This window comes from Zootoca vivipara, chromosome 3 (genome assembly GCF_965207765.1).
Source record: "Zootoca vivipara chromosome 3, rZooViv2.hap1.1, whole genome shotgun sequence".
Taxonomy (NCBI): domain Eukaryota; kingdom Metazoa; phylum Chordata; class Lepidosauria; order Squamata; family Lacertidae; genus Zootoca; species Zootoca vivipara.
Window position 1 is genome coordinate 83,229,749 of NC_142586.1, and position 15,024 is coordinate 83,244,772.

The window sequence follows — 15,024 nt, forward strand, 5'->3', positions numbered from 1 at the left end:
CATTTCAGATGAAGCTGTATTTTCATTCGTCCGGCTTGTCTCAATTCTCCTACATTATTGGCTGTAGGAGAAAGATGGGCATTGGCTTGTCTGTTACATTACCAAAAGTGGGTTGAAATTATTGGTTTGAAATGCTGGCTTTGGAGTGAGGGTAGAATTGGACAGAGCGCACAGTGTTCTAAGGACACAGAAAAAAGCAGTAATTACGGTTTGTGCAAGGACGGAGCTGTCTAAAAGCAGCAAAATAAATTTATCTCAAGTTTAGATTCTGAACAGTTGTGGGAGCTCTATTAAACTGGAACATGTATGTAGATCTGGATTGGCATCACCTGTCATGTTTAGTGCTCAAATAACCCAGTGTTCTACAGTGGAAGCTTTGCTGAGAATTGTTCCTAATGAAAATTCAGTGGTTGGTCCTACTGTTAAGTGATGATGATGATGATGAATACGAATACGCCTCCCATCGGGGTGGCTTCCAACAAAAGATTAAAAATAACATTAAAACATCAGTCATTAAAAACGTCCCTAAACAGGGCTGCCTTCAGATGTCTTCTAAAAGTCAGATAGTTGTTTATTTCCTTGACATCTGATGGGAGGGTGTTCCACAGGGTAGGCACCACTACCGAGAAAGTCCTCTGCCTGGTTCCCTGTAACTCGGCTTCTCGTAGTGAGGAAACCGCCAGAAGGCGCTCGGTCTCAGTGTCCGGGTAGAACATTGGGGGTGGAGTTGTTTAAACTGGTTAATTGTTGAAGAAAGTTCCAAGACTTGTAATTGAATAGATTTGTGTAAATACTGTTTGCTGTGGGTTTTTTAATTGCTTCCTTATCATTTAATTCCTTATCATTTAATGCCTTCCTTATCACCTTGGAAGGTGGCACACTCTCCTTCACTGGGGAGTTTTAAGCAGAGGTTGGATAGCCATCTGTCGGGGATTATTTAGCTATGATTCCTGTATTGCAAGGGGTTGGACTAGATAAGCCTTGTGGGCCCCTCCTAACTCTAAAATTCTATGATTGCATTCATTGATTCTCAAACTGTTGAGTCACAAAACTGACACACACATTTTCTAACACTAAAATGCTTTTTAAATAAATTAGCTTGGAACTTTGATTTTGCAACAGCCACACTTCATCATAATCATCACAATTTTTTGTAGATAATGTGGTCTTGGAAACTGATAAGTACAAGACCCCTTGACCTGAGACTTCCTCTGTGATCCCATGAATGGGGCTTCCTGCGTCACTTTTGTAAAGCAAAGTTTTGATCTTCCTTTATGAGGCTGCTGTGCTGTGGAAGAAAGAAAGCATGCCAGCCATTCCCAGCTCAGATTTAATTACTTGAATCATAACAATGAGAAAATATTCTCCGCCTGCAGTTGCTTTGCTCTGCCACAGGCATGGTGGAAAAAAAGGTTAAGCCCCTTAATATATTTGTGTGTCTGTGACAATTGCTCCTTGGGCCACAGTTCAGTAGACACAATATCAGTCAGGATTTTGTTTTGCGGTTGAGGTATAAACAGCTAATACTTCCTAGAAAGCTACTGTCTGTAACTTTTACAAGTGCCATGAGCTTACAGATGAGCTTTCAGCCTTTGCCAAACAGCTTTCTATGTCTCTAAATGTCATGTGTGTAAACAGCCAGATTTGTGCCTGCTAGTAATTCAACCATGTGGTAAGAGCTCAAGTATACCTGAAGGAGCGTCTCCAATCCCATCGTTCATCCCAAACACTGAGATCCAGCACCAAGGGCTTCTGGTGGTTCCCTCACTGCAAGAAGTGAACCAGGGAACCAGGCAGAAGGCCTTCTCAGTAGTGGCACCCTCCCATCAGATGTCAAGGAAATAAGTCACTGTGCAACCTTTAGAAGACATCTGAAGGCAGCCCTGTATAGGGAAGCTTTGAAATGTGTAATGTTTTATATATATAGGTTGGAAGCCGCTCAGAGCGGCTGGGGCAACCCAGTCAAATGGGTGGGGTACAAATAAGAAAATTACTGTATTATTATAAGGGGCAAGACAGTTGTGAGCAACTCCTCACGTGGTTCAAAATTAATCATACCAAAACAACCTCTCATTTGGGAGGGACTTAAATTGGCTTGTTTAAAATTCTGGCTCAGTTGTTTGAAGGTGCTTACGATAACCAGCTTCCATGGCTGCCAGGAGAGGTCCGAATAGCTGGGTTGAAGGGAAGAAGTTTTTTAGAAGAAGGAGAAGGAGAACTACTATATCTCAGTTAAACATGACCAGTTCTACAAAAGTCGTTGGTGCCAGGTTTTACATTTTTCTACTGCAGAGTGGACAATTGTTCTACTCAGATTGTAAATTACTGCCAGAAACAGTCACCACCAATGAACTCTATATCCTCATGTGTCATGGGAATATGCTATGAGGAATAAATGGATTAAAACTTTTATGAATCCATATTGCTGCCCACCATTCTGCATATGATTTTCTGCTATACACTGTTTTGGCCTCTTCCCAATAGGCCAGTGTTTCAACACTGGCTCTGATTGGATTATTCAGCCCCTCCTAATAATGCCTTACCCCCAGCAGTGGCTGCCCGCTGTCTCTCTGCATGAGTTACCAATCTTGTCTGGTCCTTTTCAAAAGAGGAGACATGTGCACAAACACAGGGGATTGTTTCTGTGAAGGCAGATAATTCTTATTCTAAACATAAGCCTTGTGAATGATGGCAGGAGAGTGCACTTTCATTTCTAATCCAGAAAATAAATTATCAGAAATTCGGAGAAACACTGACATACCATTGCATGAATGGTCGTTAATCAGAATGGCTGTCATTTGACTTAATGTTTGCGCATATCTCTGTTTAAATGACGGATGCATACAAATTTCTCCCCACCTGAATATCTTGATGTTGACGCTTCAAATTGCCTAGTCTTATTTGTGGAGCAGGATCAATGCCTGAGGATGCCGATATTCTTTCCTTCTCCTGTCTGGACAATGTAGCAATGTAGATACCATTACACATGTAGTTTGCCAAAGCTTTAATTTAATGAGCAAACCCAAAGAATACATATATCCTCTGTTTCCATCTATTGAGGCTGTGAATGCCATTGCTTATGTAGCCAAGCAACTCCACTCACACAGGAAGGTGATATGAGGTATGAAGAAAAAGACTGAGCTATGGAAAAATATTTATGGGAGGGGAACCCTAAGGGGAAATTGCAAAAACAGCCCAAAGTCAACTGGGTACTCAGTGACCACCAACTGCCTGCTTGTTAGTGGAGGGATGAAAAATAGTGGGTGAGAAGGAATGGAATCTTGAACATAAACTCCACACTGCATCATTTTGCTGCAGCTCCCACATCCAAGAATGCCAATGCTATGCTATTGGCGCCTCTGTTCTGGGATTTTGAAGGTATGCAAAGACTTCTTTGTTCCAAGAATGCTGCACTGAAGCATACATTCCTGAACAATACAGCACAGTGGCACAAAACTATTGCAGTGCCTTCAGTTTTGAAAGTTTCTAGGTATTTTTAGGTGAAGCATTAGCCTTTGTCGATTAGAATTTCAAATCAGTAGGAAGTGTAAAATTTCATGAGAGAGGTGAAGGTGACAAGAACTTGAGTGGAATTCTGTACAGGAATAACTTTGTCATTATTAAGGTTAGTTCTGAAGTGGCTCCAAATGAGTTATCTGTAAAGAAACAAATGTTTTATTTAAATTTGAATCGTGACATGAGCTGCAGATTATGGGTGATTTGAACTCTTGTGCCCTTTCACTCAGAAATAAAGTTGACAACCAGCAACGTTTGCATGAAGCCAGGGCTAAATTTAAAATGTCAAGTGTCCTGATTTTAGATGAGATTATTGGCTCTGCTCCCAAGCCCATAAAATCCAGGAATATTTCCTTTAAATGTTGCCACTGCGGTCACTGAATACTTATGGGAGTCTGTGTTCCAAATTAATTGTGTGTATAGTAAAAAACCATGGTATTAATTTTTGGAAATTTAAGATTCCTGCCCTAAGCCTGTGTTTGGGGAGGGTTTTCTTTCACTTTAGGCCAGGGGTCAGCAGGGAGCCGGTCCACTATCTCTCAGACTTTGTGGGGGGCCGGAATATATTTTGGGGGGAAATGAACGAATTCCTATGCCCCACAAATAACCCAGAGATGCATTTTAAATAAAAGGACACATTCTACTCACGTAAAAGTTTTTTGCAGATAAAGTCACTCAGATTCGGAGGGAGGTAGACTCCACCGTGGGAGCAGGGCCGGGGCGGGAGAATGCTGGAGCCCTGTCTAGTCATATTTCATGGGATCAATTTCAATCTGTTACCTCCAAGGATGTGGACAGGCTGCGTGGACGAGTGAAACCGACCACCTGTCTCCTTGACCCTTGCCCATCCTGGCTAATAAAAGCGAGCCGGGAAGGGCTGGGTGATGGGCTGAAACTGCCTTGGTCGCGGTGGTTGATGATCTCCGGCGGGCTAGGGACAAAGGTGAGAGCTGTTTCCTAGTTCTGCTGGATCTCTCAGCGGCCTTTGATACAATCAACCATAACATCCTTCTGGACCGTCTAGAGGGGTTGGGAGCTGGGGGGACTGCCATACAGTGGTTCCGCTCCTTCCTCCTGGGCCGTGTCCAGAAAGTGGTGGTGGGGGATGAGTGCTCAGACCCCTGGGCTCTCACTTGTGGGGTGCCTCAGGGCTCTGTCCTCTCCCCCATGCTCTTTAACATCTACATGCAGCCGCTGGGAGAGATCATCAGGGGGTTTGGGCTGGGTGTTCATCAGTATGCGGATGTCACCCAACTCTATCTCTCTTTTAAATCAGAACCAGTGAAGGCAGTAAATGTCCTGTGTGAGTGCCTGGAGGCGGTTGGAGGATGGATGGCGGCTAACAGATTGAGGTTGAATCCTGACAAGACAGAAGTACTGTTTTGGGGGGACAGGGAGCGGGTGGGTGTGGGGGACTCCCTGGTCCTGAATGGGATAACTGTGCCCTTGAAGGACCAGGTGCGCAGCCTGGGAGTCATTTTGGACTCACAGCTGTCCATAGAGGCACAGGTTAATTCTGTGTCCAGGGCGGCTGTCTACCAGCTCCATCTGGTACGCAGGCTGAAACCCTACCTGCCCACAGACTGTCTCACCAGAGTGGTGCATGCTCTAGTTATCTCCCGCTTGGACTACTGCAAATGCGCTCTACGTGGGGCTACCTTTGAAGGTGACCCGGAAACTGCAATTAATCCAGAATGTGGCAGCTAGACTGTTGACTGGGAGCGGCCGCCGAGACCATATAACACTGGTCCTAAGAGACCTACATTGGCTCCCAGTACGTTTCCGAGCACAATTCAAAGTGTTGGTGCTGACTTTTAAAGCCCTGAATGGCCTCGGTCCTATATACCTGAAGGAGCATCTCCACCCCCATGTTCAGCCCGGACACTGAGATCCAGCGCCGAGGGCCTTCTGGCAAAGCTACAGGGAACCAGGCAGAGGGCCTTCTCTGTAGTGGCGCCCGCCCTGTGGAACGCCCTCCCATCGGAGGTCAAGGAGATAAACAACTACCTGACATTTAGAAAACACCTAAAGGCAGCCCTGTTTAGGGAAGTTTTAATCTGTGATATTTTGGTATTTGTTGGAAGCCGCCCAGAGTGGCGGGGGAAACCCAGCCAGATGGGCGGGGTATAAATAATAAATAATAATAATAAAAACACACTGATTTCCAGCCGATTATTGCATTTTAATGTTCTGTTGGAAGCCGCCCAGAGTGGCTGGGGAAACTCAGCAAGATGGGCGGGGTATAAATAAATTTTTATTTATTTATTTATTTATTTATTTTCATTCTCATTTCAGTTGTAGAATTTTATGGATGGTTCTAAGGCTTATATGGCAGCTTGAATATCACTTGGGAGAAGTCCTGCTCTCTGAGGCTCATTTCCCAATTAGAAAAATTAACAGTTTTATATCCTAGTTTCTCACTTCTGATAACAGAGACCCCCGTCACTCTTCTGTAAAGGTTTAATGGCAGGCTGTGTAAGGGTATGAATAGCATTCCTTCCCATCCTGTCCCTGCAGAAATCACTACGGTATTCTTCAGAGGTTCTCTGTCAGGAGTGAGTCAGGGCCAAACTAGATGAGATGCCATTAGCAATTTCTTGAAAGACATAAATTGAAGGTGCAGAGGCCCCAATCTGGGCCGATACCCTGACAGTGAGGGGGCTTTAACCCTTTCCCCATGCTGCAGTCCCAATCTGGGGCAGGAATCCCACACACCTGCTACTCGCTTTAAGACACAAAGTTCCCATTAGAGCAAACAGATAGGGTCTTTCCCAGTACAAATAATAGGCACAGTGAGGCTGATCTAGGCAAAGCAGGTTAAAGCCTCTCTATGTTCTATGCCAGGATCCCAGCCTAGATCAGCCTTCCCCATGCCTGTAATTTTTAAAAATTGCTAATTGTGCAAATGCAATCATGTCAGTTTAGCCCTTAGCAATATTTTTTGCACTTGATGCAGCAAAGTAGCCAGCCCCAACAGAAGCTGACTGGAAAGCTAGAGCAATGAATTGTGTGGAGATGCAAAAGACAGCTGCCTTCAGGTGTGAGCTCATAGGAGGACTTGACTGTTAGTTTATTTATTTGTATGGAGCCCAGTTTGAACTGAAATACAGTTTGCAAACTACAACCCTAGATGGTGCGAACTTGTCGCTCTGTAGAATTCTGGTTTTTAATGTTGTGTTCTCTTCTTTCTCTTTCTCCTTCCCCCGCTTCTGTCCTTGCAGGTTACGTGTTCTGTATGTTGCATCGCCTGCCTGAACAGCACGATTGCACATTTGACCACATGGGACGTGGGCGTGAAGAAGCCATTATGAAAATGGTGAAACTGGACCGGAAAGTGGGGCGGTCATGCCAGCGCATTGGCGAGGGCTGCTCCTGAGTTGCAAGACTCTCTACAACCAAATGCCGTTCTCTTAGTTCACTAATGTTAGCCTTATTTAGGACAAAGTCAGCCAGACACCTTGTACTGGGCAAGTTTCAGACTACAGCCAATCAATTTCCTTTCTTTAGCCAACCATCCTGGTACTGTAGTTTAGGGGTTAATGGTGATTGACATTGATTTCTGGCTGGTTGTTAAGGTGCCTACTAGCCACCATATTAAAAACAAAAACAAAAACCATGAAGAAATATTTTTGAGCATGGCTAGTGGATTTTAACAGAATTCTAAAGGGTTCTATTATTGCAGGAGTCAAGCTCTTAAAAAAAGAAAGAAAAAGCCTTATGCTGCTAGCTTCCAGCAGCTGAGTAGAAACTGATGTAAAAGACTGCAATGTGCACACCTGTCTGGAAGAAAGTACCCTTAATAGCCTGGTTTTCTTATCCTCACTTCTAGCTAACCTTGAAGGGGTGAAACTCTGCTTAGAGCTGGCAGTGTAGCTGCTGAATCTAGAAGACCTAAATGGTTACTCATTCGATCTTCAGATGTGTCTTCTGAGGTTAGGTAGCGTCGCCAGCATGAGGAGGGAACCTCTCTGGGTGGGAACATCTTCTGGGAAGTCAAAAAGAAGGGGACAGATTCTTATGACAACTTTTTTTTATCAAACACATTACAGGGAACTGTTTCTTCACTTAGGTGGAGGATGGTGATGATATTGCTTTAAAGTTAGCTCCACTCCTGGAACAAGCAGTAAGCGGTGTGCATTTTTCTACGCAGCATCGACAACATTTCTGAAGCAGTGCGTTTGGATTCCACATGCCAACCATTGTGACTGTTTTCCCATCGGCCAAAACCCGATTGGCTCTTGTTTGCCTTTTGCTAAGTGCAGGTATCTGTTAATTGATCAAATAAGGCTAATTTCACAGCACAGTAGCCATGGCCGGATCCTACAGACTGACTTTCTGTAGTTAGACTTATATTGAGGGGGTAAAGGACATTTGGTAGCAAACAGAATTCAGTAACGATATTGGGGGAACAACCAGGAAAATCACCCCGTATTGAATTGAGTTTGTATGCCTCACTTCCAGTGGTGTTAAGGAGATAATCAAATGGGCTGTTCCAGCCTTGTGACTATGCAGCTCTCAGTGAAGGCCTCTGCCCATCACCTGTGGCAAAGCAAATGATGATGAAATGCATTGCTTAGAATTGGGACTCTCCAGATTTGTTCTTTAACGCTCCAGTTCTGTATTGTGGTCTGTCTTATCTCATTGAGCCAAACTGCACCATCCTTAGCGTGCAGCGGTGAGAAAAGGGCAGTGTCTGTTTGCCTCCAGCTACTGGCAAAGATTCTGTAAGAAAGAAGAATTATTTAATGGTGGTGGCCCTATGTGGAGTCTTTGCTCCCCAAACCAGTTTTAAAAGCTCCACTAGCAATTTGGAATTAGGTATATAGTTGGGAATGGGAGGGAGGGCTGCTGGAGGAAGGGGGAGTTGTGTTGTCTTATGCTTTCACAAAAAGGTCAAATTTAAGGCACCCAAAGAGAGAATTACCCTGGTGTCACTCTTAAAAAAAAAGTTTGTGGGGAATAGTAGTTTAGATGAGGCACCGACTACTCCATTTGTGCTGAAGGTAAATTGCTGGTTTACAGGCTGAATTGTATTTACTCTGGTACCCAGTGACGGAGGCTGGGCCTGTATTGCAACAGTGCAAATTGTAATGAAGTAAATCTGAGATATTCCAACATTCTAAAGTTCAATATGGAGAAACCATTCTGTGTTGTACTCAAGGCTTTGAAGTCGGCAATGGAATTTCCAGCTGCATTCTCTGTTTCCTAAGGAAGTATTCCCTTTCCATTGGCGTGAGGGGGAAATCGAGACAATTTTCTTTGCATTTGCCATGAAGAGTTTAAAAAACAAAACAAAAAAACCATGGACTTCAGCTGCTGCCGCGCTATGCACTTTCTTCCCTTCTAAAATCCTAGCATAGCATTTGATGGACATTCTGATTGATACACAAGACTTTTGCAGATTAATAACGAAGATGCTATTTTTCCCTTGTTAACCCTTTCTTTAGCCCTGTTACAAGTGCACAGTTGGTTTCAAGGTGGCTCTTGAGCAAACACTACTCAAAGTTCATGTGGATTATGGACAATGTTCACTTTAAAAAAAAAAGTGTGGGGGTTGTTCCTTTGCAGTATCTGTTCTGTGAAGTTTGTTAAACGTAAAGAAAGCTTCAGTTCTTGTATCTTTAAAGAAAATCTTATTTAACCCTTTTTTGTGTTCTAGATTTACTTACACATGTAGCCTAGAGCTCAGTTTTAGTTTAACATTGTGAAAATATTAAAAGGATTGTAATTCTTTTTCCTCCTGCTTAAAAGAAACAAAACCATTAAACAGATCAGATTAAACTTTGAATTCCTCTCTGAGTTTTGCAATAGGTATTGCTGCTTATCAGTGCAATCCCCGTTTATGGCTTGATAATTTTTTCAAAGTGATTGCACAGGGGTGTAGAGGTGGGGAAGAGGTGACAGGGGTCTCATTGCTATTCCACACGCTTCAAGACCAATCATTTTCATCTGCTGTATTGGGGCATCCACTTCAGATTGACAAACATGGAGCACAAAATTAGATATTTAACTTTTTTCTATAAGAATATTATTCTTCCCATAAGAATAAATGGCACTGAAGCAGGTAGCCAGTTTTAACTTGGGCATTTTGCACTCTCTGTAAAAAGTAATCTTAAGAGTGTCAAGCACTCCTAAAATTAGTTAGTGCCAGGAGCCAAAAACATGCTGAGTTATCTACACACCGCCGACACTGCTTTGGCATAAAAAGCCATTGGGTCTTCTGTAGCAGATGTTCTTCCATTCATTTTAACAGTTTCTTCACCTGCAATTTCAGCCCATGCCCGGAATCCAGCTTTCGTGGTTATTAAATGAGTGTGTGACTGAATTGCACAATCTTACACAAAAACAAGTCCTTGACTATCGGAGATCTAAAAATGTGCAGCTATTTGAATGAAAGTGCAATTTGTTGGACAGGAGTGCAGACTCTGGTACTTCCCATTTAAATTTTGAAATGTTCCCTTTAAAAGGAGGCACACACATATCTTTACTCTTACACAGAGGTGTGTATCTTTAGCTTTTACCATTTAGAAACAGTACAGTCTGAGGTTTTTCAGGGATTTGTTATTTGAATTCCACAGAGGAAATCAAAATTTTCCAAATAATACTACATATTCCACTAATTTCATTCTTTCTTTCCTGCTCCGTATCTGTTATTTGTTTTGAAAGCTTTGGTTTTAGTGCTTTGATATGTGTACCAAAACACTACATATCAAAACATGTAACTTCTGAGGTTAGGCGGTTAACTTAAACTTGGCTGTTTCTGCCAGTGTGCTCTGTTCCGCTAAAGCAGATTTAAATGGATGTTCGTTATAGCGAGGCTTGAGGGCCCTTTGGTCCATGTGCTGAAATACACCAATTTGAAATCCCCCCCCAAACATATTTTAAAGTCACTTTTCTAGACTTTGCTGGTCTCAATAAGAAATATGCCTTTTTAAAAAATTGGTCTGACTTCTGTTACAGGAAACACACATATTCAAGGTATGCACTTGTCATGCAAAGTGGAAAGGGAGCTAATCTAGATATAGTGTTTCTTTATTTAAAAGCAGCTTCAGTTCTGTAAGATGCTAAGCTGCTTAGCTACTATGTGGTAACCATAGCCTTTTGGAAACTCTTATATACGGTATCTTTGTAGTGCCTCGCCAGTGTTTGCCTACCTTCATGAAGGTTTCCCTGCTCATATTTTCATCAAAAAAAATTGTACAGCTATACAAATGAACTACAATTGCAGATGTTTGAGTTGTTTCTGTCTTTTGTGGTTAGGATTCTCCCTTCTGAAATGGCTGAAGAAGGTTGCATTTTGCAAACAATTTTGCTTTCTGTACAACTGAAATTTAGGATGGATAAGGACAAATTACATCCCAGGGTGCATTGACTTTTGGAGGTGTCACGTATTGACAGTCAAGCTGAACCTAAGTTGATATCAATTCAGCTACAGGAATCTTAACAATTTTTTAGTTTCCATTGTTAGTCCAAGAAGCATTGGCTGTCGAGTTCATGGACTGAACCTCTATAGATAAATCAATGTGCCATAGCTTGCAAAAATTTAGATCACATTTGATGCAAAACTGTCCGGATCTACTATTAGCTACCATATATATAATCTAAGAGATTAATTTTGTCTCACCAGTACTGGGTTAACTACTCAGAGAGATAAAAAATATGGCTAGCTTTCAAAGCTCTTTTTATGAGTCACACATTCTATCCAAGAGTGAATTTTGTAGAGCATTGCACCTATTCTAACACAGCATTTTTATAATTGTTGGGAAATAATGAGTAAGGAAGATACTCTGTTTCAGGGTTTCCATGTAAACTCCCTTCTTGACTGTCAATTTACCTGTGTCAAAGCCTGATTTGTAAACTTGATGCAGGGCAGTTTGTAGAGCACATGCCCATAACATAATTTCCCAAGACACCTATTTCATTAAATGTATTTGCAATGTGTGCTGGCCCACATGCACATCATTAGCATGGCAACAGGGCATCTTTCCAGGTTGCATGTCGCTGGCATGCTAAAATTGTACACCAGGGGCAGTGAAACTGGACCCTCCAGGTGTTGCTGGACTCCATCTGCCTCAAACTTTGTTGCCAAATAGTCAGGGATGATGTGAGATCTAGTCTAGCAACATCTGAAGGCCCACAGTTTCTCCATTCTGTTTTACATGCACGGCCTGATGCATGTTGTAAATGCTGTACCCACAACTCATTTCCACCTTAAGCCCTGTTTGTGGGCTCCCTATAGGCATCTGGTTGCTCACTATGAACAGAATGCTGGGCTAGATAGGCCTTGGCCTTATCCAGCAGAACTCTTCCATTCTTTAGCTGGGCCTTAATCTTCTGTATGTCCACATCTTGAAAGAACTGTAGCCTAAGTACTCCCATTGCTAAACTTGTACCTCCTGCTCTGTGAAACTGCTGTACTTTACTTTGTTGTCCAAATAGAAGACATAACATCCGTCACTAAGAAACCAGGACAAAAGACGTGGATGTGCAATTTCCATCACTGAACCTGCTCTGAATCATGAAAATCAATGTTTTATGACTGTCTTCAAGACCAAGTGCAGCAATGGTGTACAGTCTTCTTGAGCTAAGAACTGTAATAGAAGACTGCAGTCTTCAATGTTCGACTTGGAGGGAGGGGATTGCCTAACTCTAAAATGTCATTTAAATACAAATGAAACCAGAACAAAATGCTTGAACCCAAACAGATGTTGTGTTTTGTATTGAATGGGAATTAATTTTTGCTGAATAGTTTTCCGGTTTTGATACTACTATTTCCTACTCCAGAATGTTATTGCTATATATTGCAAGAAGGGCATCACTTTGACAGATCATACACCTAATTCAAAGCAATGTAATCCTCGAAGAAAGTCATGTGTGCTTTGTGGTGGGGTTTTCTTTATGCATTCAGTAGAAAAAAAGAATTTTTCAGATGCACTGAGAAGGTAGCTCTCATTCCTTGATGTAAACTGAATTGGATGTCAAGATTGCATACTTACAGCAGGGCTTTACACATGCAGAAAATAAATCACATTGCAGACTCGTGGCGGGAGGTGTGCGCATCAGACCCCATAATGTGAAGGACAGAGGAGGAAGCCAAATGCCGCAAACAACCTGCTGCAATCCTTTGGGTTTTTAGAAGTTCAGCAACCCTCTTCTCACTTTCAGCAGAATTTAGTGTCCAGTCTCTTCAGCATCTGTAAAATAGATGTGCTTCCCCTGTGCATCTGCTTAGCCTGAACCTGTGTATGTTTATTCAAGTGTCCCACTGTATCCAGTGGGATATACCTCGAAGAAGTGGTCAGTTCCAAAGTGCAGGAGCTTGCAATGGCTTTCCCCAAGAAGAATCCAAAAATGTAGGCAGATGCGATGAACCATATGGCTTGTATTACAGAGAGAGAGGGAGGGAGAGAACATTATATACACGCACATAGTTTTATACATGGTATAAAAGCCAATTTATTAGGATTAGTGTGGTTGTAACCCTATGAATAGTTTCCACCATTGAACTGGGTGGTGCTTGTTTGAACAACAGACCTTCAGCCAGCTTAACTGCAACCTTTGTGATTTAACTGAATTAGAAACAAAGGCTTGAAAAGAAGTGTTGCTGTTTAAACTGCTAGCAGGAAGTATGAACTCCCTAAAATAAACAGTCTCTGATGTATTGTTTTCTTCATTGTTTACTGCCAGTGATTACCTGCCACAAGCAAACTTGAAAGCCTTGTTAGCACTTTATTCGCTTGCCAGAGCAAGGACCCCTCAATTAGCCTGGTGCTCTGGCTGATGATGCCATTGCTCCTTCTGGGGGGCAGGAAGCCCTGGAGCTGTGCGCTCCTGTTTTCTCCCTCCACTACACCACTGCTAGTGATTTTAGCTTGTATCCAACTAAGGCCTTATCCACACTGTGCATTTAAAGCACCATCCTACCGCTTTAAAAAGCCAAGACTTCCCTGAAAGAATCCTGATCGAAATTAAAGGGTGCTGAGGGTTATTAGGAAACTTCCAGTCCCCTATTATCAAGAGTTTCCTTCATAGCTGCCAAGTTTTCCCTTTTCTCGCGAGGAAGCCTATTCAGCATAAGGGAATTTCCCTTAAAAAGGGGGAGAACTTGGCAGCTATGTTCCTGGGAAGAGGGATTGACTCCATACCACTCTGGGCATTGTAGCTCTGAGGGGTATAGGAGTCTCCTAACAACTCTGAGCACTTTTAACAAACCACAGTGCCCAAAATTCTTTGGGGAAAGCCATGACTGTTAAAAGTGGTATGCTACTGTTTCAGCGGTGTAGTGTAGATGGTGCTTAAGTTATATTCAGAGTAGACCTGTTGAAATTAATGGAGTGAAGTTAGTCATGACCATTATTTTAAACAGGTCTTCATAGAACTAAGGGACGCAGGTGGCGCTGTGGGTTAAACCACAGAGCCTAGGGCTTGCCGATCAGAAGGTCGGAGGTTCGAATCCCCACAACGGGGTGAGCTCCCATTGTTTGGTCCCAGCTCCTGGTAACCTAGCAGTTCGAAAGCACTTCAAAGTGCAAATAGATAAATAGGTACCACTCTGGCGGGAAGGTAAACTGCGTTTCTGTGCGCTGCTCTGGTTTTGCCAGAAGCGGCTTAGTCATGCTGGCCACATGACCCAGAAAAATGTGCGGACAAACGCCGGCTCCCTCGGCCAGTAAAGCGAGATGAGTGCTGCAACCCCAGAGTTGTTCACCACTGGACTTAACTGTCAGGGGTCCTTTACCTTTACATAGAACTAACCTGGGGTAAAGCACTACATTTCACTATTGCATCTTTAATTCTTTGCTGCCCTGCACTGAATTACTGTACGTCAGTTTAATCTGTGTAAAACCAATTAAGTAAACTAGAGGCAAACCAACCACAGAGACACTAGGTTGTGTGTGTGTGATGCATATATGACATACAGAAAGCCACAAGTTCTTCATCCCTGTCTTAACGTTTATAGTTTCTGTTAGAAGTTGTGTTTGTTAAGTGTGTGTGTGTGGTGGGGGGCTATTCTTGGTTTTATCTACTGTACTCTGTGCATCAGTTTGAACAAAATGTGAAAACAATGTTTTTAAAGTGTGTGAATAAAAAAAGCATCATTTTTCAATGCTGTTTTTACATAGTAGCATGGTAGATGCTGAAACTGTATGCCTATAATTTATAAAAACAGGAGTGTGATCATACCACACCTGCGGATTTGTCCTGCATTTTTAAACATGCAGGTTGTGAGAAAATCCACAGCGGAGACATTTAGATGCAATACTAATTAGGTAAGTTTCAGTTAATTGGAACACTGCCCTTTGTAACCATGTTCAAACAGACCTGAAAGCTCATTTGTGTGTTCTGTTTTACTTTGGATTTCTCTCCCCCCACCTTTTATTTATTTATATATATATATATATATGCTCCTGGCTTTCTATTGACATTGCTTCAGGGCCTGTAAAATTAAACTGTTTCAAAGGGGTGTTTTTTTCTCTCTGTGCCTTTGTTAGGCAAAGAGATGTTTGT

At 42.5% G+C, this 15,024-nt stretch overlaps 1 protein-coding gene across 1 annotated transcript in view; it reads left to right on the forward strand.

Annotated features, from left to right (window-relative positions):
* ZFAND3 (zinc finger AN1-type containing 3) overlaps positions 1-9,304 on the forward strand; it is a 133,329-nt gene extending 124,025 nt beyond the window's left edge. Inside the window, exon 7 of the mRNA XM_035108144.3 lies at positions 6,738-9,304. Within this exon, the coding sequence (XP_034964035.1) occupies positions 6,738-6,892 (155 nt within the window). The 3' untranslated portion in view covers positions 6,893-9,304. The remainder of the gene's footprint in view (positions 1-6,737) is intronic.
* Positions 9,305-15,024: the final 5,720 nt, after the last annotated feature.